The 27,621-nt window shown below is 38.9% G+C and overlaps 1 protein-coding gene across 1 annotated transcript in view; it reads right to left on the bottom strand.

Moving 5' to 3' along the window:
- The window catches only part of LOC124595895 (laccase-like), a 250,668-nt gene extending 223,976 nt beyond the window's left edge, over nucleotides 1–26,692 (bottom strand). Inside the window, exon 1 of the mRNA XM_047134802.1 lies at nucleotides 26,546–26,692. Coding sequence (XP_046990758.1) covers nucleotides 26,546–26,626 — 81 coding nt within the window. The 5' untranslated portion in view covers nucleotides 26,627–26,692. The remainder of the gene's footprint in view (nucleotides 1–26,545) is intronic.
- Nucleotides 26,693–27,621: the final 929 nt, after the last annotated feature.

Raw genomic sequence — 27,621 nt, 5'->3', positions numbered from 1 at the left:
TTCCGGGTTACAGGACTGGAGTAGGTGGTGGTGGGAGGATGCATGGGACAGGTTTTACACCGGGGGCAGTTACAAGGGTAGGAGCCAGAGGGTAGGGAAGGTGGTTTGGGGATTTCATAGGGATGAACTAAGAGGTTACGAAGGTTCGGTGGACAGCGGAAAGACACTCTTGGTGGAGTGGGGAGGATTTCATGAAGGATGGATCTCATTTCAGGGCAGGATTTGAGGAAGTCGTATCCCTGCTGGAGAGCCACATTCAGACTCTGATCCAGTCCCGGAAAGTATCCTGTCACAAGTGGGGCACTTTTGTGGTTCTTCTGTGGGAGGTTCTGGGTTTGAGAGGATGGGGAAGTGGCTCTGGTTATTTGCTTCTGTACCAGGTTGGGAGGGTAGTTGCGGATTGTGAAAGCTGTTGTCAGGTTGTTGGTGTAATGCTTCAGGGATTCCGTACTGGTGCAGATTCGTTTGCCACGAAGACCTAGGCTGTAGGGAAGGGACCGTTTGATGTGGAATGGGTGGCAGCTGTCGTAATGGAGGTACTGTTGCTTGTTGTTGGGTTTGATGTGGACGGACGTGTGAAGTTGGCTATTGGACAGGTGGAGGTCAACATCAAGGAAAGTGGCATGGGGTTTGGAGTAGGACCAGTTGAATCTGATGGAACCAAAGGAGTTGAGGTTGGAGAGGAAATTCTGGAGTTCTTCTTCACTGTGAGTCCAGATCATGAAGATGTCATCAATAAATCTGTACCAAACTTTGGGTTGGCAGGCCTGGGTAACCAAGAAGGCTTCCTCTAAGCGACCCATGAATAGGTTGGCGTACAAAGGGGCCATCCTGGTACCCATGGCTGTTCCCTTTAATTGTTGGTATGTCTGGCCTTCAAAAGTGAAGAAGTTGTGGGTCAGGATGAAGCTGGCTAAGGTAATGAGGAAAGAGGTTTTAGGTAGGGTGGCCGGTGATCGGCGTGAAAGGAAGTGCTCCATCGCAGCGAGGCCCTGGACGTGCAGGATATTTGTGTATAAGGAAGTGGCATCAATGGTTACAAGGATGGTTTCTGGGGGTAACAGATTGGGTAAGGATTCCAGGCGTTCGAGAAAGTGGTTGGTGTTGGTGGGAAGTATCCAGATAACCCGGATGGTGTAACACTGTGCCAAGATGTGCTGGCCGTGCACCAAGGCATGTTTAGCCACAGGATGATCCTCATTACCAACAAACACTGTCTGCCTGTGTTCATTCATGCGAATGGACAGTTTGTTGCTGGTCATTCCCACATAGAATGCATCACAGTGTAGGCACGTCAGTTGGTAAATCACGTGGGTGCTTTCACACGTGGCTCTGCCTTTGATCGTGTACACCTTCCGGGTTACAGGACTGGAGTAGGTGGTGGTGGGAGGGTGCATGGGACATGTTTTACACTGGGATCGGTTACAAGGATAGGAGCCAGAGGGTAGGGAAGGTGCTTTGGGGATTTCATAGGGATGAACTAACAGGTTACGAAGGTTAGGTTAGCTGCTAATCAGCATAACACACATAGAATTGTAATAGGCACTGTGAAATACAATGTTGATTACAGTGTGCTGCCTGCACTGTATGTTTCCTCTGCTTCTCTTCACCGTCTGCAGCAATCACTTAACTAAATGACCACAACATAATTTGCTCCAAGAACCTGCTGTAAAAAGGCCAAGTTATATTGCGCATAGAGCAGTAACAACACAAAAAAAAAAATTGTAGATGAGCTAACCACCTCTAATTACAGACCTTCTTCCAATCTTTCAAACATATTTGAGAAAGTTGCCTATGATGGAATGTTGACACTAACAAAAACAAGGAAATGAATGAAACTTAATCCGTAACTGCATTAACAATATGGTAAACTATCACATACTGCTTAGTGTTATTCACACTTCTGTCATGTAAATTTAATCAAGTAAATTAAAAAGAAAGTTGCTATGTACCCAAATCTGTAAATATTACTTGCCTTGCATCTTTACAATGAAAACTGACACTTACCATGTAGCTAACAGAAGTTTTCAATCCCTGAATCTAGAAATAGTCGTTAATGGTGTATGTTTTTCATTTTCTTTTGAACTGATATAAATTCTTAATTTCTTACATTGTGGTGGATGGAATCTTGTCAATATCTTACCACCAGAGTACATAACTCCATTTTGGAACCCAGACAAGAAGATTCATACAGTATAAATCACAATTTAGCTGAAACTGACTTTTATTATCAGCAACAAAAACCATTGTGAAGTAACTGTTTGGGGAAATGAGTATAAAAATAGCAGGAGCCTTAAAAACAGTTCTGCAAGATGTATGGTTATCTATTTTACACATTATTCTTTCTGCTTGCTTCTACTAAATTAACACTTTATTTGCTTTTGGTGCACTGCTGCAGAAGATAATTCCATAAAGTAACAGGCAGTAAAAATTGGAAAAGCCAACAAGCTTGTCTTTAGGTCAATCAATGAGAGATGCTTCTAAGGACCTAATACACTGACCTGAGTTTGTGATTAATTTATCTGATAGTTGACTCCATTTTAACTTGTTATCCAACTGGACCCTGCGGAATTTTACACACTGTGTTTCATTTAGTGCATGACTATAAATATCTACATCTGGTACCAACAGGTCACCTGAACTGAAATAGTGTAATATGATTCTCTGTGAATTTAAGACAGAAAATGTTAACTGGAAACAACTTGTATGCTTGTTCACTGTCACGTAAGATATGTCTGCTAATGCTGATTTTGGGCCTTTGAATGGTGTGCTTGTGTCATCAGCAAACATTTCAGTTCTTGAACTACCTTTTAAATATCATTTATATAGGTTAAAGGCCTTAGTAATGATTCTTGCACCACACCACATGTTATGCTCTCGTATTGTGAGGTTAGTTTCATGCCTATGACACAGTTTGTATATAATACTCCATGCTTTCAGTTATGAAGGTGAGTCTCTATCCATGTAAGGTGGATGCTGTTAATGCTGTAACACTTTAGTTTGCCAGTCCACACAATCAGAGGCTATGGCAAGGTCACAGAGTGGACCCTCACCAACAGGATCATGTTTCTTTCGTAGATCTGCTAGCACTGCATTTGTGAAGTAATGCTTTCTCAATGGAGACTTCTTTATGGAAGTCAAACTGAGAGGCAACTAACAAATGGTTTTCAGTTAAATGAGTAAGTATTCCACATAGACCACTTCCTCAAACATTTTGGAAAAGACTGGAGAGAGTAAAATGGGTCTGTAATTGGAGGTGGTTTGCTTACCTCTAGTTTTGTAGATGGCTGTTAGTACAACAGTTTAAGCTTGTCAGTATATATGCCCCAAGTCACTGATTGATTACAAATCATCACACAAAACACAAACTCTGGTATAAAAATAAGTGAACATGAGATAGAGAGGCAACTGAAATCACTCAACAGAGGAAGGCTACAAGATCTGACAGAATAGCAGTACAAGTCTAAATACAGTATGGAAAAGAAATTGCACCTCTTCTAGCAGCAGTGTACCATAAGTATTTGCAGGAGCGAAGTGTTCTTGATGATTGGAAAGAAGTACAGGTCATCCCATTTTCAAGAATGGTCATCTAACAGACACACAAAACAATAGGCCTATATCTCTGACATTGGTCAACTGTAGAATCATCAGGAACACTTCACTCCTGCAAAGACTTATGGGACACTGCTGCTGGAAGAGGTGCAATTTCTTTTCCATACTTTATGTAGACTTGTACTGATATTCTGTCAGATCTTGTAGCCTTCCCCTGTTGAGCAATTTCAGTTGTCTCTCTATCTCATGTTCACTTATTTTTATACCAGACAGTTTGTGTTTTGTGTGATGATTTGTAATCAATCAGTGACTTAGGGGATATATCCTGTCAAACTTAAACTGTTGTACAAACAGCCATCTACAAAACTAGTGGTAAGTAAACCACCTCCAATTACAGACCCATTTTACTCTTTCCATTCTTTTATGCTTCTATATTATGACATATCTGGATAGTGGAAATCTTCTCTATAGGACTCAATATGGGTTTTGAAAACAACTGTGTGAAACCTAGCTCACTCTGTTCATTCATGAGACTTAGAAGGTGGTGGATAGCAGTGCACAGATAGAGGCTGTGTTTCTTGACTTCCATACAGCATTTGACACAGTTCTCCAGTGCCATCTAATGAACAAAATATGAACATATAGAATATCAGATCAACTGTGTGGCAGGATTGAATAATTTTTAGCTAACAGAACACAGCATGTCATTCTCAAAGGGGATAAGTCTTCAGACATAAAAGTGATTTAAGATGTATCTCAAGGGTGTGTTATAGGTACATTACTTTCTACTGTGTAAATGGATGATGTAGTAGACAACATCAGAAGTTCCAAGAAGCTATTTATGGATGATGCTGTTACATATAGAGAAGTTGCAATGCTAGAAAATTGTGGCGAAATGCAGGAAGCCTTGCAGAAACTTGATGCTGGTGCAGAGAATGGCAATTAACCCTCAACATAGACAAATATAACGTATTTTGTATACATAGTCAGAAAGACTCATTACTGTATGATTACATGTTTACCACAATCACTGGAAGTAGCTACTTCCATAAAATTCCTAGGAGTATGCATACAGAGCAGTTTAAAGAGGAACAACCACATAACTCTAATCACACAAAAGGCGGATTCCAGGCTGAGATTCATTGGATGAATTCACAGGAAATTTAATCCATGAACAGAGCGGTAGCTGACAAAATCCTCATTTGAGCAATACTCAAATATTACTAATAGTATGGGGTACCTATCAGACAGGATTGATAGAGGAAATGGAGAAGATCCAAAGAAGAGCAGCACATTTCATTACAGTTTCATTTAGTAAACACAAAAGTGCCACAGAAATGATCAACCAACTCCAGTGGCAAACACTACAGGAGGCATGCTACATCATCGATTGGTTTACTGTTGGCATTTTGAGAGTGTGAATGCCCAGATGAGTCAACAAATATGTTGCTTCCTCCTATGTATATCTCATGGAAAGACCATGAAGATAATATTAGAGAGATTCAAGCCCACATAGTGGCTTACTGGCAATTGTTCTTCCTGTAAACTATCCACAATTGGAACAGGGGAAGGTAGAAATGATACTGGTACATAAAGTACTTTTTGTCACACACTGTAAGGTGGCATGCAGTGTATGGATGTAGATGGCTTAAGAGTAATCCTATGAAATCAGTTCAGATTTTAATAAAAACTAAACTAAACTAAACTCTGCCCGAACAGGCCCCTTCTAACAGCCATGTACCACAAGTCTCTAGAGGAACGGAAGGTTCCAAATGATTGGAAAAGAGCACAGGTAGTCCCAGTCTTCAAGAAGGGTCGTTGAGCAGATGCACAAAACTATAGACCTATATCTCTGACGTCGATCTGTTGTAGAATTTTAGAACATGTTTTTTGCTCGAGTATCATGTTGTTTTTGGAAACCCAGAATCTACTATGTAGGAATCAACATGGATTCTGGAAACAGCGATCGTGTGAGACCCAACTCGCTTTATTTGTTCATGAGACCCAGAAAATATTAGATACAGGCTCCCAGGTAGATGCTATTTTTCTTGACTTCCGGAAGGTGTTCGATACAGTTCCGCACTGTCACCTGATAAACAAAGTAAGAGCCTACGGAATATCAGACCAGCTGTGTGGCTGGATTGAAGAGTTTTTAGCAAACAGAACACAGCATGTTGTTATCAACGGAGAGACGTCTACAGACGTTAAAGTAACCTCTGACGTGCCACAGGGGAGTGTTATGGGACCATTGCTTTTCACAATATATATAAATGACCTAGTAGATAGTGTCAGAAGTTCCATGCGGCTTTTCGCGGATGATGCTGTAGTATACAGAGAAGTTGCAGCATTAGAAAATTGTAGTGAAATGCAGGAAGATCTGCAGCGGATAGGCACTTGGTGCAGGGAGTGGCAACTGACCCTTAACATAGACAAATGTGATGTATTGCGAATACATAGAAAGAAGGATCCTTTATTGTATGATTATATGATAGCGGAACAAACACTGGTAGCAGTTACTTCTGTAAGATATCTGGGAGTATGCGTGCGGAACGATTTGAAGTGGAATGATCGTATAAAATTAATTGTTGGTAAAGCAGGTACCAGGTTGAGATTCATTGGGAGAGTCCTTAGAAAATGTAGTCCATCAACAAAGGAGGTGGCTTACAAAACACTCGATCGACCTATACTTGAGTAATTGCTCATCAGTGTGGGATCCGCACCAGATCGGGTTGACGGAGGAGATAGAGAAGATCCAAAGAAGAGCGACGCGTTTCATCACAGGGTTATTTGGTAACTGTGATAGCGTTACGGAGATGTTTAACAAACTCAAGTGGCAGACTCTGCAAGAGAGGCGCTCTGCATCGCGGTGTAGCTTGCTCGCCAGGTTTCGAGAGGGTGCGTTTTTGGATGAGGTATCGAATATATTGCTTTCCCCTACTTATACCTCCCGAGGAGATCACGAATGTAAAATTAGAGAGATTAGACGGCTCACGGAGGCTTTCAGACAGTCGTTCTTCCCGCGAACCATACGCGACTGGAACAGGAAAGGGAGGTAATGACAGTGGCACGTAAAGTGTCCTCCGCCACACACCGTTGGGTGGCTTGTGGAGTATAAATGTAGATGTAGATGTAGATGGAAGGCCCAAAGGTACCGACTGGTCGCCATGTTATCCTTAGCCCACAGGCGTCACTAGATGTGCATATGGAGGGGCATGTGGACAGCACAACACTCTGCCGGCCGTACATCAGTTTATGAGACCAGAGCTGCTTCTTCACAGTCACATAGCTCCTCAGTTTGCTGGCTGAGTCCACCCCGCTTGCCAACAGGCCTCAGCAGACTAGATGGTCACCAGTCCAAATTTCAGCCCATCCCGACAGCGCTTAACTTTGGTGATCTGACGGGAACCGGTGTTACCACCGCGGTAAGAACGTTGGCCAAGATTTTAATAGTCAAATTGAAATAGCATCACAGTGAGCTGAATTATTACTTTTTAGTGATCTGATTGATTTGTAATTTCCTTAGAAGCTGTATTTTTGAAACTTTGAAAATTTAAATAAGAGACTGTATTCACTAGCATATGCTGTTAGGATCCTCACTCAAAATACAAGCTGATCATCAGTGCTGACAATTTATCATTGGAGTATACAGTCACTACTTATGTATAGAATAATTTTTTGAGGGAATTCCACAAATACTACAAAAGCATTTAAAATGCATAAAAATATTATCAGGGTGATAAAAAATGCTAAATGTAAGGATTTCTGTAGACCCCTTTTTCAAAACTCTGAAAATATTGCTACTGCCTTGCTTGTATATATATGAAATACTAATTTTCACAAAAGGGAGCATCTTAAAAAAGGAAAATCTCTTCAAACACAACTATGATATACACACATATGAAACTAGACAGAAGATGAACCTACAAAGGAACACAGTAAATACAAACTTATGCAAAAGAGGAGTGTATCATTCTGGAGCTATGTTATATAACCATATGCCTTCTTACCTAAAATGCATACCAACATTAAATGCATTTAAAATAAAGTTAAAACAGTTCTTGCTTGACCACTGCTTCTATTCTTTGTCTGAGTTTATGGAACATCATAATAAGCAAACGTCATTTACCAAATTTCACTAATTGTCAATTCATAATATAGTTTACATTGTGCTTATCATGTCATCTCACTTAATAACCACTGTTATCACATGTAGAAGCAATGTAGTACACCAACCTACATTATTATGCATTTTTATTATGTCAACAATGTAGTCAAAATGACTACTGTATTGTAAACTAACTAAGTTTACCACTGTACTATACCACATGTACAAACAATGTATGGAACTGATTCTTGGACCAATAATTAAATAATACCTATTGATGGCGTATGCATGGTCTGCACAAGTATATCTAATGCTTCTGTACTGGGTTTGTTTATTAGTGTATTGCAGTGTTTGCTGCCACTGCAAGGAAGCTGTCATTGAATTTAACAGCCAAGTTTGAAAGTGTCGCTATTTCTAGCACAGCTCTTTTGTGTGGGCTCTATTTTATGTAGGCCACTGTCTGGTGTTTCTTGTTTAACAGTATTCCAAAACAGTTTCTTTGACTGTTTGGCTGGTTTTATTTTTTGAGTGCAGCACATGAGTTTTGCTTTTTTACTGACTGACTGGAGGATTGTACAACACATGTGCTAATGGAGTTTGAAATCTGGACTACAGTTTGTCCTCTGAACTAAATAAAGTTATCTCTTCCCAGAACAAGCTACCCAAATTTCAGAAAATATTCACCCATTACCTTCCTTCTGTTCAATTTTGGCCTTATGTTTTAGAATAAAACGAGACTCAAAACACTGTAGGAATATGTTTTAAGAAACAGTTGAATTTTCCAGTAATACTGTTTTATAAGTGTGTTTCCAGCATTTTTCTCATGATTTCTCTGTAAACACTTTGACTGAGTTATTATTTATGATTCTGCAACATTATACTTCTCTTTGGTTATGTATACCGAAATAACCAGTATATTTTATCAAGAGCTGATCATCATGCTCCCATAAATCACTGATCATTGGGCTCACAGCTAAATCACAATGGATTGTTGGATGTACAAACAAACTGTCAGCAGCTGTTGAACTATGCACTGCAATACTAGTAAGGAACTTTCCTATGGCAAATAATCCAAAGCTGAACATCTACAACTCTGTGTGCTCTCTGTCAATACTACCTAACAGGGAATTAACACTAAAGTTTCTACAAGTAATGATTCTCCAGTTAAGTCTGCATAAGTTTATTAAATCTGTTTCTATCTGTTTTATGAAACATAAGATACTTCATCCTGCTGGCCTTTAAACTGCCAGTACTACAAGTTACAGTTCTACAAGCTGATCAACTGTTGTGGTACAGTGTTCAAAAAGCCATACAACACAACAACTGTGAATCTGAAGGGTGTGGGACATAACTCCATCTTTTGCATATATAGTCACTCCAACTTTCTTCTTATTGATTCTATCATAATATGATAGTTCCTTTTTTCAATCAAGACAAATCTGTTCAGGTTCAGTGATTTCCATGTGATGTTCTGGAATGTAAGACAAGTCTGCTGAAATTCCATCTATTCTGTTCCTGTTGTACATCTGTAGTGATTATTCCCCATTCTGAAGATGTGAAGATGCTGTTTCATTGTGTACACTGCCCAAGTTTCTCAATGTGACTCTCGTAATGCTTTAATTCATCAGTGTACACGCAGAAATACAAGGGAACTTTGAAAAGTGATGTACACATCATTATGGCATGCCAAATAAACTTTATTGAATACCACACTGCACATCAAAGTGACAAAAGTAGATAACTATTTTTCTATTGTCACCAAGTCCCTGTAATTGTTCAGTTCCTCAACAACAGAAAGCCATTCCTTGGACATAGAGCAATTCAAGAACTGCTATGTGAATGTCCTTGTTGTTGGAAATCTCTCTCCCCCCCCCCCCCCCCCTTTCTTTCAACTTGCAGAGAAGACAGAAATTGCTTGGAGCAAAGTCTGGACTTCCTTATCAGCATCACTCATGTATGTGCAACCTTGGTCAAATTATTGGTACCATTTCACTACAAACATGCACGATATTGCATTATATGGTGAATTTCATGGTGAATCTGTATGAAATTTAGGTGTTTTATCCACCAGACCTGTAATGCCCCATGTACATCAACTTCGGAGTATGTTCCACGTTGCCACACAATTTCAGTCATATTCTGTGATGCCCCTGTTATCCATACCATAACAGATCTGTGTCTGTAGGAAACAAGGAATATATAATATCTTCTGACACTCCTCCACTTTTGTTGCGCAATGATTTTACTGTAGGGCAACATGTGTAACTTACTTTTTAAAATTAATGATATGAATATACACTCCTGGAAATGGAAAAAAGAACACATTGACACCGGTGTGTCAGACCGACCATACTTGCTCCGGACACTGCGAGAGGGCTGTACAAGCAATGATCACACGCACGGCACAGCGGACACACCAGGAACCGCGGTGTTGGCCGTCAAATGGCGCTAGCTGTGCAGCATTTGTGCACCGCCGCCGTCAGTGTCAGCCAGTTTGCCGTGGCATACGGAGCTCCATCGCAGTCTTTAACACTGGTAGCATGCCGCGACAGCGTGGACGTGAACCGTATGTGCAGTTGACGGACTTTGAGCGAGGGCGTATAGTGGGCATGCGGGAGGCCGGGTGGACGTACCGCCGAATTGCTCAACACGTGGGGCATGAGGTCTCCACAGTACATCGATGTTGTCGCCAGTGGTCGGCGGAAGGTGCACGTGCCCGTCGACCTGGGACTGGACCGCAGCGACGCACGGATGCACGCCAAGACCGTAGGATCCTACGCAGTGCCGTAGGGGACCGCACCGCCACTTCCCAGCAAATTAGGGACACTGTTGCTCCTGGGGTATCGGCGAGGACCATTCGCAACCGTCTCCATGAAGCTGGGCTACGGTCCCGCACACCGTTAGGCCGTCTTCCGCTCACGCCCCAACATCGTGTCAGCCCGCCTCCAGTGGTGTCGCGACAGGCGTGAATGGAGGGACGAATGGAGACGTGTCGTCTTCAGCGATGAGAGTCGCTTCTGCCTTGGTGCCAATGATAGTCGTATGCGTGTTTGGCGCCGTGCAGGTGAGCGCCACAATCAGGACTGCATACAACCGAGGCACACAGGGCCAACACCCGGCATCATGGTGTGGGGAGCGATCTCCTACACTGGCCGTACACCACTGGTGATCGTCGAGGGGACACTGAATAGTGCACGGTACATCCAAACCGTCATCGAACCCATCGTTCTACCATTTCTAGACCGGCAAGGGAACTTGCTGTTCCAACAGGATAATGCACGTCCGCATGTATCCCGTGCCACCCAACGTGCTCTAGAAGGTGTACGTCAACTACCCTGGCCAGCAAGATCTCCGGATCTGTCCCCCATTGAGCATGTTTGGGACTGGATGAAGCGTCGTCTCACGCGGTCTGCACGTCCAACACGAACGCTGGTCCAACTGAAGCGCCAGGTGGAAATGGCATGGCAAGCCATTCCACAGGACTATATCCAGCATCTCTACGATCGTCTCCATGGGAGAAAAGCAGCCTGCATTGCTGCGAAAGGTGGATATACACTGTACTAGTGCCGACATTGTGCATGCTCTGTTGCCTGTGTCTATGTGCCTGTGGTTCTGTCAGTGTGATCATGTGATGTATCTGACCCCAGGAATGTGTCAATAAAGTTTCCACTTCCTGGGACAATGAATTCACGGTGTTCTTATTTCAATTTCTAGGAGTGTAATAGAGGGAAACATTCCACGTGGGAAAAATATATTTAAAAACAAAGATGATGTGACTTACCATATGAAAGCGCTGGCAGGTCAATAGAAACACAAACAAACACGTACATACACACAAAATTCTAGCTTTCGCAACCAATGGTTGCTTCGTCAGGAAAGACGGAAGGAGAGGGAAAGACGAAAGGATGTGGGTTTTAAGGGAGAGGGTAAGAAGTCATTCCAATCCCGGGAGCGGAAAGACTTACGTTAGGGGGAAGAAAGGACAGGTATACACTCGCACACACACACACACACACACATCCACACACACATTTCCATCTGTGTATGTGCGGATGGATATGTGTGTGTGTGCGAGTGTATACCTGTCCTTTTTTCCCCCTAAGGTAAGTCTTTCCGCTCCCGGGATTGGAATGACTCCTTACCCTCTCCCTTAAAACCCACATCCTTTCGTCTTTCCCTCTCCTTCCCTCTTTCCTGATGAAGCAACCATTGGTTGCAAAAGCTAGAATTTTGTGTGTATGTATGTGTTTGTTTGTGTTTCTATAGACCTGCCAACACTTTCGTATGGTAAGTCACATCATCTTTGTTTTTAAATATATTTACTTTTTAAAATCCCTATACAATTCAATTTTGTCACATGATGACATGGTTGGAGATCGTGGCTGTTATTTGAAGACAGATGTTGGTGTTGGGACAGCAACAAAATCAAATGTGATACATGCCCAAAATTCTACATTAGACAGACAGGCAGATGCTTTGAAATTAGATACAAAGAACACACTGAGCTTTAAGAAATGGAAACTTGAACAAATCTGCATTTGCAGCCCATATTGCTGAAGTTAACCATTCAGTGAGAAGCATTGAGAACAACTTAAAAATTTTAAATCTAGCAGAAAAAGGAGCCACTATGAATACATTAGAAGAAATAGAAATACACATACACAAAAAGGTACCCCAAACTATATCCTTAATGAACAAACAGAGTTAGCTAACATGCCTTTCCTGAAAAATTTCCAAAATATTTTCCAACCTCCAAAGCAAATAATATTCCTACGCCTATCTGCAGATCAAGTAGCAAATTTAAATTTTACTATAATCCTCATGATGCTAAATGTAATGAAATAATGTACTATTTTACCTATACAGTACTTTAAAAAAAGGAGGAACAACTTCATAATTAATGTAACAGAATCAATGTCTCTGTACTAGTGTAAAAAGCATTTCAGTTGCATGAGTGAATATATGATCCTTTTCCAAATGTAGAATGTCTTCAAATGTTATGATATATCATAGCATCTTTGATATTCATATGTTTGTAAGCTCTTTGTATGTTTCAAAACATGTGGTGCATAGTAGAAATCTTTTCAGTGACAAGTCTAAAGTGTTCAGTAAGAAAAATTTACGTGTGCAACAATAAGAATGCAGTAGGAATGTATCCACATTTGTTGAATGAATGTTATGAAAACAAACACTCCAAACCAACATTTCACATAAGTCACATCCAACGAAAATCTGTTAAGCAACCATCTGTGTGTGGTGTGCTTATAATTATGTATTATTTATATTTTACGACAATTAATCTGTAAAAAATGCACCACATGTTATAAGGAAAGGGTGTAAACTGTCTGAAGATGAATCATAACGATTCAAAACTGGTAACGGTACCCTTTGAATAAAAGAACAGAAAGTAAATTTGTGGCTGGTTGCTGTCCCAACACCAACATTTGCCCTATACAATTATATGAGGGTTGGCTGAAACATAATGCCTCCACCTTCATAACTCTTCAACATTTGGCTGCATTGGTATGTGGCAGGTACTGGCTTGTTCTGTAGCCTCTTCTCTACAGCTCCAGTTGGTGGGAAGTCTTAGCATTGAACAGTTGTTTTGTTACAGTGTCAAGTATGGAACACTGTGCAGATGGTCAGTCAATGCGATTTAAGCAGTATGCAGTCTTTGAATTCTTGACAGCAGAAGGTGTCACCCCAAAGGAGATTCATCAGAGAATGAAAGAAGTTTAAGGAATTTGTGTTGATGTGAGTACTGTGCATCATTGGGTGAGTGCATTTAGAGATGTTGAGGCGGGAACATCTGACCTGTGTGAAAAACAAAGAGTTGGATGTCCTGTGATACCAACTACTGAGTTTCATAAGAAAATGTTGACAGATTGATTCAGGATGATTGCTGTATCACTTAGAGAGAAACTATAAGCACAATCAGCATTTCACAAGAGCATATGGGTCACATTATCACTTTCCTTGGCTATCAGATCTGTGCACAATAAGTACCCCAGATGCTGAATCCTGAAACAAAAGCGCACGTACCTGAAATTTGCCAGGAACTCCTCTTGCATTATGAGAATGAAAGTGATGCCTTTCTCCATTCAATTTTGACAAGAGACAACCTGCGGGGGCATCATTATGCTTCTGATGAAGATGTTGAGAGAACTGTGAGACTGTGGTTGCGGAAACAGTGTCAACTTCTTCCATGAAGGCTTCAGAAAACTTGTTCATCATTGGCAGAAATGTATACAATTGACTGGTGATTATGTAGAAAAGTGAATATTGGTAATTAAAGATCACATTCTAAGGATTATTTCTGCATTTGCTTTATTACAATATTCCCATCCAAACCCAATTAATGAAGGTAGAGGTATTACTTTTCAATCAACCCTCATACATGAGTTTTCCAACAGCAGCAATTCACAAGCACATGCCTCCAGTTGTTGATGTAAGTGGAAATTACTAGTTTCAATAGGCATGAACTTCATGTTATTTTTTACATACAAGATGACTCCGTGCTTCTCTGTATTTTCCCTAGAGATATACACTCTTAATAAATAGTTTTCTTTGTTTAAGATGTGGATTACTGAATTTACTTGGTGCTCAGACAAACAAACATGTTCCTTTTAATGGTCTAGATCAGGTGAAGATACAAGAAATTCATTAACCAAGTTTTAGTCCTCTAAGATTATGACATATTACAGAGAGTAAATTCAAACAAGTTTCTTTAGTGCATCTCAACCTCATTTAAAACTTTCTATCTTAATGCATTATTGACCCTAAAAAGGTATCACTTCTCACACCTGTAATCACAGGAATTCCACCACTGGTGACGGTCTCCCTTTCTCCTCATTTCCCCCTCTTATATTTTCAGCTGTCAGTTCATCTACTGTTTCTATCTACCTTTCCCCTTCCTGCTAAGGTGAAGGCCATTTCCCACCTCCTAAGAGCAGCAACTGCCACAGAACTGATGTGAGTGCCACCTGATGTCAGCAGCAACTTGGCTAATTTCTGGTTTTCTTACCTGGCAGCTCAGTTTATCCAGGATTGATGATGCTACCACAAAAACTCAACATAACTCACGTTCATAAGTGGAAATGCTAAGCCTAGTTTATTACAATCACTGTTAATTTTATATTCTATATTCTCAGTTGGGCTACTGCCTGCTCCCTCAATTATCAACATCTGACCCTCCTTGCTCAAAGCCTTGGTCACTATCTCAATATTTTCTATTACACAGTCAAAACTAGTACAAGGCTATATAATTAAATAGGAGAAGGGTCAAGTGATTAAGGCATCTTGCACCAGGGAAAAATTGCTACCTAACTTTGAAGATAGACTGTATCCAAAAGTGTAAACTCCACTACCACAAAAAATTTTAAAATGGTCCACTTTTTTACTCATAACAGAAATGAGATATAGATACAATTTGCTCAAAGAATAAGTCATTGAGAGTACAGAAAAAAAACAATCAGGAGCTTTTAAACAACAAAAAATGAAAACAGTAATAATATGAATTAAATTAAGTTCCTAGATAGTAGATGTGGCCAAAATAATATGTTTCAAAAATGTAAAATCCAAGTTATGATCAAAATCATTATGCTGCTAAAAGGAGCCAATTCTTTTGGTAATTGTTAATTATTCTGACAGAGTACAGAATTTCTACACCAACTTAACAGAACTAACTATGAGTAATCTTAGTCATGATTCAACAACCTAGACATATTTTTGGCAGATTTAAGCATGTGATAGTCATGCTGATCTACTAAAAATGAAAAGAAATTGACTTACAATTACAGACAATTTTCACTTGTTGTAGTGCCTTCAAAAATGTTGAAAAAATGGACTACAATTGAACACTTCCTTGTTTTCACCCCACAGGATACTAAATGCCTCTCAGTTTAGTTTTAATCAGGGATTCTCTGCAGAGGAAGCTGTTTATCTCAAAAACAAAATCCTTACATAGATAAATAACCAAAACTGTTTTATTTGTATACTCTGTGCCTTCACCAGTGTCTATGATTGAGTGGATTTAAAATTTGATTAAACCATTGCAGCATTAACTGTACTCCTCCTGAAAGTGGAAAGCAGGCTGTCACATTGAAAAACCACAACATGGAAATAAAAGGTAATTCAGAATAGAGAGACATAAAATGATGAACCCTATAAGAGTCTCTATTGCATCCATTGCTGTTTGGATCCTACATAAATCAACTTCCTAAAACTTCAGAGGTGTGTTCAAAGGCTCTTATATTTGCTTTATGTGCATACAATAAATTGGGTTGCTGAATGGATACAAGGAAGGACAGCATGAATGGTCATAGATTTGTTTGATACATGAAAGAGAACCATGGAAATAATGAAAAAGCTGAACTGGCAGATAACTGAAGATACAGGCCACCTATCCACAGGAGCCTATTTATAAAGTTTCAAGTGTCAGTATTAAGTGAGGAATCCAGCAATATGATATAGTCCCATATATGTCACTTCCATGGAGACCAGAAAGGCAAATTTATACTAATTACAGCACACAAAGTGGCTTTTAAGCATTCATTCTTCCTTGACTCCAGACTTGTATGGAATGGGAAGGACTAATATGTGAAACAATGGAACATACCTTCTGCCATACCTCCACCGTGATTAAGAAACTGCAAATATGGATGTAGGTGTAGATCTTAAAAAAAGCTATCAGTAGAGAGTAGGGGTTCTGTTTACGGCTGAAAGCATCTCATGGCAAGTGGAACACATTCTATACGACTATGTTGAGACATTGCAATTGTCACTGCCCAATCAGAAATATCCAGCAGGTATTGTCAAACTGGAAATATAGACAAACTTAAACTTTCGCCCAGTCTGAATAGATTTGGTCAGAATATATGTGATCTGAACCACTCTTCAAATCAATTTAAACTACATTGTTTTCAAGGATAATGTCAGATTCAGATAGATTCTGTTGAAAAGGTTTTGCATAATTGCATTTGCGTGTGTTTGCAGTTCTTTTTCTTGTTTATGCTCACATTCTGACCACTGGTGCTTAGATTTTATTTATGTGAGCACAGCTGTTTGTCTTTGTCTTCTCTGCAGTAGTAGTATTCTTTGCATTGTTCTTGCTGCATGTGAAAAGTCATCCATTGTAAAGAAAGCCAGTTATTTTAATTAATAAAGTAAGTTCATACACAGATTTATTAATCTCTCTTAGCAGACCTCCACTACCCACATCAGGTTATGGGTGCAGGCATTGCTTGGTTTGCATGAGGAAAGTTGTTATTTGATGTAAATTTTTCCTATCTTGACTGTGACATGTTGAGATGAAAAGAAGGGAGAAGGAATCTCCAATGGCTGAAGTGTCTTCATAATACATCTCAAAGCTGGACACGAAACATTATCAGATATGGAAATTCCAGATAACTGCTATCTTAAAGGCGTACAGAATTCTCAATGTTGTAATTGGTACTCAAGGTCAACCTAATGAAGACAACTATGCTGCCTTGTAAGCATGGGCAAAAGAAAATGCAAAAGGTATGTTACTGATTTCCACATCAGTAGATAATACACAAATGCCTGGTCTGTTGGTTTGTGAGACAGCCCACAAAATGTGGACCAAGTTGAGATCGGATGTCACATTCAATGAGGTTAGCAACAGCTCGGCGTCTGCACAACAAGAAGCTGGACACGAAACATTATCAGATATGGAAATTCCAGATAACTGCTATCTTAAAGGCTTACAGAATTCTCAATGTTGTAATTGGTACTCAAGGTCAACCTAATGAAGACAACTATGCTGCCTTGTAAGCATGGGCAAAAGAAAATGCAAAAGGTATGTTACTGATTTCCACATCAGTAGACAATACACAAATGCATGGTCTGTTGGTTTGTGAGACAGCCCACAAAATGTGGACCAAGTTGAGATCGGATGTCACATTCAATGAGGTTAGCAACAGCTTGGTGTCTGCACAACAAGAAGTTGATAACACATACTTAAACTTCAAGACTGACAAAGAACAAGATATCATGGATTGGCACAAGCAAGTTAATGGTGGAAAAGGGCAAGCACAGAAAGAGATGGACATTTCACAAAATGATGTAAATGGGGCTAAACTGGAAACTGAAGACCAACCTACCAAAGTGCTGTCAATCGTTCTGTTATCCACAAGCCAGCAAGATATGAAGCTGGTTTTGCTCAGTATAATAATCCACACAGCTTTAAAGAAGCAGTTTCTGGTCCTGACTCAAAACACAGAAACAAAGCAATTGAAGAAGAACTGAAAGCTCATGAAGACAACAAAACTGGAGGATAGTTCCTAGAACTAATAGCCAGAGAGTTATTGACTCAAATTGGGTGTTCAAGGTTTTATTTGACACAGATGGTAAGATTATTTGGTACAAAGCACTGCTGTGCACAAGAGGTTTCAAACAGGATTATGGTGTTAAATACAATGAGACATTTTCACCAGTGATACAATATGATTCACTCAGAGTTTTCTTGGCAATTGTCACAGTTCAACGTTCGCACAGCATTTCTGTGTGTAAAACTTGAAGAAGAAGTTTACATGGATATACCTGAGGGAATGGTGGTTCAAACAGAGAAACCTGTAGTTTGCAAACTTGAGAAATCACTGTACAGACTTAAGCAAGCTCCTTTGTTTTCGAACAAGAAATTTATAGACTTTCTTTCATATTATAGGTTTCAAGCAACTGATGCTGATCCTTGTTTATTCAGTGATGATGGTATCTTGTTAGCATTATTTGTAGCTAATGGTCTTATTGCATCAAAGTCAATGGAAGCAATCCATAAAGTTGTTGCATCACTAAAAGAAGTCTTTCAAATCACTGTGAGTGAAGGTCGTTGCTTGTTGGAGTGGAAATTGAGCGACATTGTGTGGCAAAGAAATGATTTATGTCAACACCAGTATGTGAGAAGAATGCTTGAGAAATTGAATGGAATTTCTGAAGCAAAAGGTTTAAGTGTTCCTGCTGATACTCATGTGAGTCTGTTACCTAATGATGAAGAGTTTAGTGGTGAAAAAGTACCGTATCGTGAAGTGGTTGGATCTCTTATGTCTTTGTCAGTTTCTCTTGACCAGATATTTCATTCACAGTGAACAGTGTGAGCATATTTTTGAACAGCCATACTTATGCAGATTGGCAAGCAGTGAAAAGAATTTGTAGGTACTTAATTGAAACACCAGATTATGGTACAGAGCACTCAAACAGTGCTAGCAAAATGCAGCTGTTTGGTTTCTCTGCTGCTGACTACACAGGTGATCTTGCATTACAAAAGTCAACAACAGGATTTGATTTTCTTTTGGCTGGTGGTCCTGTAACCTGGACTTCTCAGAGGCAAAAGGTTGTTGCTCTAAGTGCAACTGAATCTGAGTATGTAGCTGATGCTACTGCTGCTAAGGATGCAGTTTGGCTGAGAAATTTACTGCTTTCCCTTGTTTGCTTAGAACTGGGTTTCCATCTGAGCCCATGATATTCATACAAGCGATTCTCTTTTCTCCAAAGATCTCTTTAATTTTCCTGTAGGCATTATCTATCTTAACCCTAGTGAGATAAGCCTCTATGTCCTTACATTTGTCCACTAGCCATCCCTGCTTAGCCATTTTGCGCTTCCTGTCGATCTCATTTTTGAGACATTGGTATTCCTTTTTGCCTGCTTGATTTACTGCTTTTTTGTATTTTCTTCTTTCATCAATTAATTTCAGTATCTCTTCTGTTACTCAAGGATTTCTACTAGCCCTCGTCTTTTTACCTACTTGATCCTCTGCTGCCTTCACTATTTCATTCCTCAAATCTACCCATTCTTCTTCTATTGTATTTCTTTCCCCCATTCTTGTCAATTGTTCCCTTATGTTCTCCCTGAAACTCAGTACAACCTCTGGTTCTTTCAGTTTATCCAGGTCCCATCTCCTTAAATTCCCACCTTTTTGCAGTTTCTTCAGTTTTAATCTACAGTTCATAACCAATAGATTGTGGTCAGAGTCCACATCTGCCCCTGGAAATGTCTTACAATTTAAAACCTGGTTCCTAAATCTCTGTCTTACCATTATATAATCTATCTGAAACCTGTCAGTATCTCCAGGCTTCTTCCATGTATACAACCTTCTTTTATGATTCTTGAGCCAAGTGTTAGCTATGATTAAGTTATGCTCTGTGTAAAATTCTACCAGGCGGCTTCCTCTTTCATTTCTTAGCCCCAATCCATATTCACCTACTACGTTTCCTTCTTTCCCTTTTCCTACTGACAAATTCCAGTCACCCATGACTATTAAATTTTCGTCTCCCTTCACTATCTGAATAATTTCTTTTATGTCATCATACATTTCATCAATTTCTTCATCATCTGCAGAGCTAGTTGGCATATAAACTTGTACTACTGTAGTAGGCGTGGGCTTCGTGTCTATCTTGGCCACAATAATGCATTCACTATGCTGTTGGTAGTAGCTTACCCACACTCCTATTTTTTTATTCATTATTAAACCTACTCCTGCATTACCCCTATTTGATTTTGTATTTATAACCCTGTATTCACCTGACCAAAAGTCTTTTTCCTCCTGCCACCGAACTTCACTAATTCCCACTATATCTAACTTCAACCTATCCATTTCCCTTTTTAAATTTTCTAACCTACCTGCCCGATTAAGGGATCTGACATTCCATGCTCTGATCTGTAGAACGCCAGTTTTCTTTCTCCTGATAACGATGTCCTCTTGAGTAGTTCCTGCCCGGAGATCCGAATGGGGGACTATTTTACCTCCGGAATATTTTACCCAAGAGGACGCCATCATCATTTAATCATACAGTAAAGCTGCATGCCCTCAGGAAAAATTACGGCCGTAGTTTCCCCTTGCTTTCAGCTATTCACAGTACCAGCACAGCAAGGCCATTTCGGCTAGTGTTACAAGGCCAGATCAGTCAATCATCCAGACAGTTGCCCCTGCAACTACTGAAAAGGCTGCTGCCCCTCTTCAGGAACCACACGTTTGTCTGGCCTCTCAACAGATACCCCTCCATTGTGGTTGCACCTACGGTACGGCCATCTGTACCGCTGCGGCATGCAAGCCTCCCCACCAATGGCAAGGTCCATGGTTCTTGTGGGGATTCTGAAAATAGCAAGGGTTTGGTACAGGGAGCCAACTGTTATTCACTGTTGGTATAGAAACCAAAGTTTAGTTAAGAGCTGATATACATAAAAGTAGTGCAATGGCTGAGAAGGGGTTGAGACAACATTGTAACTAATTTAGCCTTCTAGCTTTACATTTCTGAACTTTAGGCCAATCTCCCTTTTTAAATGTCTGTATTCCCTTTTGTCTGTTTCATTTGCTGCATTTTTATACTTTCTTATGTTATCAATTTAATTTCAGTACCTCAACTGCTATCTAAGAATTTTTATTTGGCTGTGTTTTTTTGAATATCTGATTCTCTGCTGCCTTCAATATTTCATTTTGCAAGGCTACTCATTTGTTTTCTATTGTACTGTGTTCCTTTTGTTTCAATCAGTTGTTGCCTAATGCTCCCTTTGAAACACTTGAGAACCAGTAGATCTTTCAGTTTATACATTTCCCATCCTTAATTTCCTGCCTTTCTGTAATTTCCTCATTAAGAAAGTTGTGAAAGAAACCATGAAGAACTTTGGGAAGATAATTAGAGTTTGGAATGAAGGAATTAAAACATTTTTAAGTTTGCTGATGCCACTGCAATGCCATCAGAGATGGCAAATGTCATTGAAAAGCAGTAGTTGTGAAGGAAAACAAGGAGAAAGAAACTTCCTGGCAGATTAAAACTGTGTGCCCGACCGAGACTCGAACTCAGGACCTTTGCCTTTCGCGGGCAAGTGCTCTACCATCTGAGCTACCGAAGCACGACTCACACCCGGTACTCACAGCTTTACTTCTGCCAGTATCTCGTCTTGTCTCATCTCGTCTTGTCTCGTCTCCTCATTTCCATTCTGGAAACAAGAAGAAAGTTTGAAACAGAATCAAGGTTTCAATTGAAGCAATTAAAGCATTTCTAGTTTTTCTGGTGACACTGTAATTCTGTCAGATTGGAAAATGACTTCAAAAAGTAGCAGTGTTTCAAAAAGCGGCTGAAGATGAACATTAGGGGTGCATTGCATGGTAGAGGCTGCTACTCAGTTGGCTGACTGAGGGTGGAGTATAAACCAGGGTCTTTTTATCTTAGGCAGCTCGCCATCCAGTCAAAATAATGACAGCTGTAAGAAACTCCAAAACAGTTCTATAAGATTCAAAGAAGTGTACTCCACTGATGAAACAATTGAATTTAAATCACTAAAACATTCACAATGAAGTCTCAGGGTTAGTAGCAGTCCTAAACTGCAATGGAGCCAATGTAGTACTAGATACAGAAAAACTGTTAGATCCAAAAATGGATACAATGAGATTTTTAGGATAAAGCCAAGTCAGTATTGGAGGGATAACCTAATGGGAAATGGAGTTAGTGTGTTTGCTGCAGTAGACAGCAAACTTAAATCCACCAACATAAAAACTAAGCTGCATGCAAGATTATTTGATAAAGATTCTGTATCCATGGTGGGGTGGGCATAAGCTTGCAACTGAAACTTATTAATGATCACTTGACTCACACCAGCATGCAAAACTTTAGAGAAAACCGCAGTTTCTTTGTATGTTTGTATCCCAATCACATTGTCTTCATTGGGGAGATGTCAATTACCTAAGAATCCCATGGGATAATTACAGTTTTGTAAATGGTGATTGTGACAGGACATCCAATGAAACATTGTTAAATGCCTTGTCTGAAAACTTCCTAGCATGGATACCATCGTCTGAGGTTACATTAGCCCACTGTTCCATCTTCTTTGTTATGTTAAGCTTTGATTAGTTGACACAGTGCTGGTAAACTGCAGCATAATGTTGTTAGTAGATGCAGCTCATGTGTGACTGAACGAATCTGATGTTATCGTATTTTGGAAACTGTTTACACCTGCAACAATTTTTCAGAAAATTGGGATGAAGTTACCTTTCCTTGGGATAACGTTGCCCCACATGTTCAAATTTGTTCACAGTAAGCTAAAAATGTACTGAGCCCATGTTAAACCAACCAAAAATGATAATATATTTACTAAAGCTCAGTATTTTAATTATTTTCAGAAACTGAGTTAAATAACTCAAACAATGGCACAACAAAAAGACCCACAATTATAGCTTTTGCCTGTTAAGGCCTTTGTCAACAATAGACACACACACACACACACACACACACACACACACACACACACACACACACACACACAAACAAACGCAACTCACACAAACGACTGCAGTCTCAGGCAACTGAAACCAATTCAGCAACTCAGCATCTCCACTACATGGTGAGTAGCAACTTTCCTTTTCATAATATTGTTACATTCCATCCTGGATTTTTCATTGTTTGATTTAAAGAGATAAAAGAAACAGCAAAAAATTCTAATTACTTTATTTTTATTAGGTTGTTTCAAAATAAAACCACAATTTAAATTGTAACAAAAAATGATTACACAAAGCTGTGCAGTTCAGGAACAGAAAATAGGTTCCTTTAAGAGATTTTATGGGTTGTTTTATTTTGTGCAACATCCTCCCAGTAATACACCTTCTTAGCATTAGTTGAAGATGTTAAATACCCACTTATTTTTTCTCTAGCAGTTCTAAGACTGCCTCTCCTACCATGTCAACCTTATTTGTGATTACTGGTAAGTGTTCTAGAAGCTTCTTCCTATTTATTGAGACAGTATTATGATTTTCAAACCTGGAGATAAGGTTTTGTACTAAGGTCTCTCTTAGGCCATTAACCATTTCATTTAGTAGCACAGGAAACTCTTATCACTGTATTGGGAAATAATTCTGTTTAAAAGAGTAATACATTTTTAGAATAAGTCCTGGCAGGTAACAAAATAACCAACTCTTCAGCCTAAAATTGTTAGGACCACTTAGGACAATGTTACCCTATTGGAAATATAGACTTTACTTTGTGCCAAAATGAAGAATTAGAGAGTTTTTGTTTCACACCTAAGTCAAAGCAAATGCAGCAATAACAAAAATTCATAACCAACAGTAAAGAGACAGATGAGCAGATGAAAGCTCAAACATCACTGTTCTGCCTCATCTAAAAGACCTGTCACATAAAACAGCAGCTGTAGTAGCAAAGTTTTGAACTGCATAATGAATGCATAAACAACATAGTTAGTGCTGCTACCCATTGTTTACATGAAGAAACATGGATATCTGTTTATATAGGTATCACTTGTGTGTGACAGAAACTTTATTTTACTTTGGGCCAATGTTACATACAAAGGGGCAATGTTACCCCAGATAAGAGTAGTTCAGAAGCCCACTCATGATGGAAATATACTCGCTCTAATGGCAATAAAAAGACCTGAGTGCTCTGAGGATGCTCTTACTGAAAATGAGACCAGGCAGCCATCATAGAAACAAAGATAACTAAAGAACAAAGAGTAGGTCAAACATGCAGGAAGATTCACATGTCAGTTCCAGACTTAAACATCTGGACAGAAGCATGTACAAGAATTGTGACTGAAATGCAATAGAATAGTTGATCATAAACTGGATATACATGTACCTAGAAGAGTAGTTCATGATAGTACCGACTCTCCATGGCATACAGCTATTGTAAAGAAATTTCTATAGAAATAGCAACTTCTGCACAACAGGTGTACAACAAAATATATGACCATTGATTGAGATATGCTGAATTAAATGAATTTAGCTGTCAAGAGGGCAATACATGAAGAATTTTTTAAAAGATCTCTTACAAAAGCCAAAGAAATTTTGGTCATATGCAAAGGTTTTTTGCGATACCAAAATTAGTGTTCACACACTCATGGATGCACAGAATTGAAATTAAGGGCAGCAAAGCAAATGCAGAAAATCTGAACTCCATTTTCAAATGTTCCTTTACAAAGGAAAACACATGAACATTGCCCCAGTTAATTCTTGCAGCACTGCAAAAAATGAGTGAAATATATATTAGTGTTGGTGGCCTAGAGAAACAGATAAAATCACTAAATCTAAAGAAGATCCCAAAGCTTGATGATATGCCTGTCTTGCAGTGAGTAAACACCAATTTTTAATAAATAAAAAAAATTTAAAAATCAAAATTAAAAAACCTGGAAATACGTAGAACAAAAGAACTGTGCCCAGCGAGTGAAAGAAAGCTCAGATCACACTTGTGTGCAAGGAGGTTAGCAAAAGTAATTCACAAAAGGACTGTTCAGTCTCATTGATATCCATCAGTTGTAGAATATTAGAACACATTCTGAACTCAAACATAATGAAGTTTCTCAATCGGATTGACTTCGTCCCTGCCAACCAGCATGGATTCTGAAGTTTGGTTTTACAGGATTGGTGTTAATCCTTTAAAACCAAACTTTTGCTTTTTTCTCATGATGTTCTGAAATCCATGGATCAAGACAATCATGTGGACGTAGCATTTCTTGACACCTGAAAAGAATTTAATGTGGTACCATTCCAACTTTTATTAATAAACATATGACTATATGGGGTCTCAAACTAGAGTTGTGACTTGATTCAGGATTTCTTGGTAGGAAGGATACATATGTTATCTGACATGGAGAGTCATTTCCAGAAAAAGAAGTTACATCAGGTGGCCCAAGGAAGTGTTTTGGAACCTTTGTTGTTCATGTTGTGTATCATTAACCTGAAAGATGATATTAGTAGTAACTTCAAGCTTTTTGCATGTGCTGCAGATATCTACAATAAAGTACTGTACTGTCTGAAGAAAACTACACTAACATTCATTCAGATCTGGATAGTATTTCAAAGCCGTGCAAAGACTGGCTACATGTGAAATAGTGTACTTCACAAAATGCAAAGCACAGCATCACATGACTGCAGCATTTATGAATTACAAATGGTATCAGTTGACTCATGCAAATACCTGTGTGCAACAATTTGTGGGGTTATGAAATGGAATGAGCATACAGTTGAAGTTATGGATGAACTGGATGACTCACTTTGGTTCTCTGTCAGGGTACTGAGAAAATGCAGCCCTTCTACAAAGGGAACAGCTCTCAGATTCCTTAAATCTTAGATTATTGTTCATGTGTGTGAGAACCATACCAAATAGGACTAACAGTATATATTGAATGTGTACAAAGAAGTGTGGCACAAATGGCCACATATTTGTTTGGCTCATTGGAGATTGTTATAGAAATGTTGAAAAACCTGAACTGACAGCTCCCTGAAGATTCATGTCAGTTACCCCTTGAAAATCTAGTACAAAATTTTGAGAACTCATGTTAAGTGAAGAATCCAGACATATGTTTCAGCCTTGCATATCATTCCTTTAGGGATAAAAAAGACACTATTATACTAATTCAAGAAACATAGAGGAATTTAAGCAGTCATTCTTCCTATGCTCACGACGCAAATAGAATAGGACAAAATTCTAACATGTGGCACCATGCTAAGTATCCTCTACCATACACTTCACAGCAGTTTGCAGAGTGTGTATGTAGATGTAGATTTAGAGTAAAAGTAAAATATTGGTAATGGAATGTAGCTGAATTAAATCAGATTGAAGAGTTCCTTTCGCAGAAAAATATCAGCAATCATTCAAAATATTTTAGGTCAAAGTCCAGCGGGTTATTGGTGTTAATATACAAGACTGCTTACATTATGGACATATTGTGTTACAAGAAGTAACATCTAATCCATAAGATAAAACCGGATAACATAAGCAGTAGATTTATTGAAAAACATTGATTTTTAACACAATGCTGTGAGATAGTTACGTGTAAGGAGAATGACGTTTGCAGAAGCATGAAAAATGATGTTACAATGCTCAGCTTACTATTAAAATAAGACAAAGTGAATTTCAAAGTATACTCACAAATCCTAAAATCATGGAGAAGTGAAGTACAGTTGTTACGAAAATTGCTAAAATCTTCATACTGCTTTGAAGTCTCACCATACGCAAAAGAAAAAATACCTTAAGGAACAGTTAATCGAAATGCTGCAACTATCCAATGTGAGCTTTATTTAAAGATATGTGCAACTTATGTAGTCATAGAGATAACAGATATTTTATCATTTGGATTTTATAAAACAATGATTGACAGATGGGGCATTACATGAGTACTTCAGTCGTGATAAAAGTCATAAGATAAGTTACTCAATAACACTTCATGTTATCAGCAATTGTAAATGAGATGAAGAGTTATACAAGATCATGCACAGCATCAAGAAAGAAAAATTAATGTGTAGTGTTTTGTTAATGGAAGACGGAAATAAAAACTGAAAAATGATGTTAAGAAACTGATTATACAAAATGTTAATAATCAGTTGATAAAACAAGGAAATGGGAACTGAGTTTAATAGTTCCAGATGTGTCTCTTAATTATTGAACACTTTAGTCACTGGTAAGTAGAGCACTAAAGTGTAATTTTTTTTTCCTTTATAAATTGTGTGTAAGATGACGTCTATCAACAATTCATATATTACAGAAACAGATGGAAGAAACAAGGCAGTAGTCCAGTGGAATGCAACATGAGAAGACATCTGAATTTAATGAAAATCCCATCAAATTCTGTTCCCAAATGTCAAATTCTTAATTTTCATATCTGTATGAATTTTCACATAGATTTTAAGCAGTGAATAAAAAAGGAAAACTAAAATAATTTACATTCCAGTGACAACAGGTCATTAATTCACGTAAGTCAAGGACAGTGAAGGAAATTGGCCACCAAGTGTAGTGAAGGAAATTGGCCACGTTTATTCCAAGAAAACAATACCAGCACTGATTTTAATCAATTTAGGGAACATATTGGAAACCCAAAGCTGTACTTCCCAGTAGAGATTTGAAATCTAATACTCCAAAATCTGATTCCAATGCTTTACCACTGCATTTACTTGAGTCATAAGCAGAGAACTGTGTATGGAAGATTAAAGTTGACAGGAGTCACTACA

This window comes from Schistocerca americana, chromosome 2 (assembly GCF_021461395.2).
Source record: "Schistocerca americana isolate TAMUIC-IGC-003095 chromosome 2, iqSchAmer2.1, whole genome shotgun sequence".
NCBI classification, from domain to species: Eukaryota; Metazoa; Arthropoda; class Insecta; order Orthoptera; family Acrididae; genus Schistocerca; species Schistocerca americana.
This window is presented reverse-complemented; position numbering and strand designations above follow the sequence as displayed.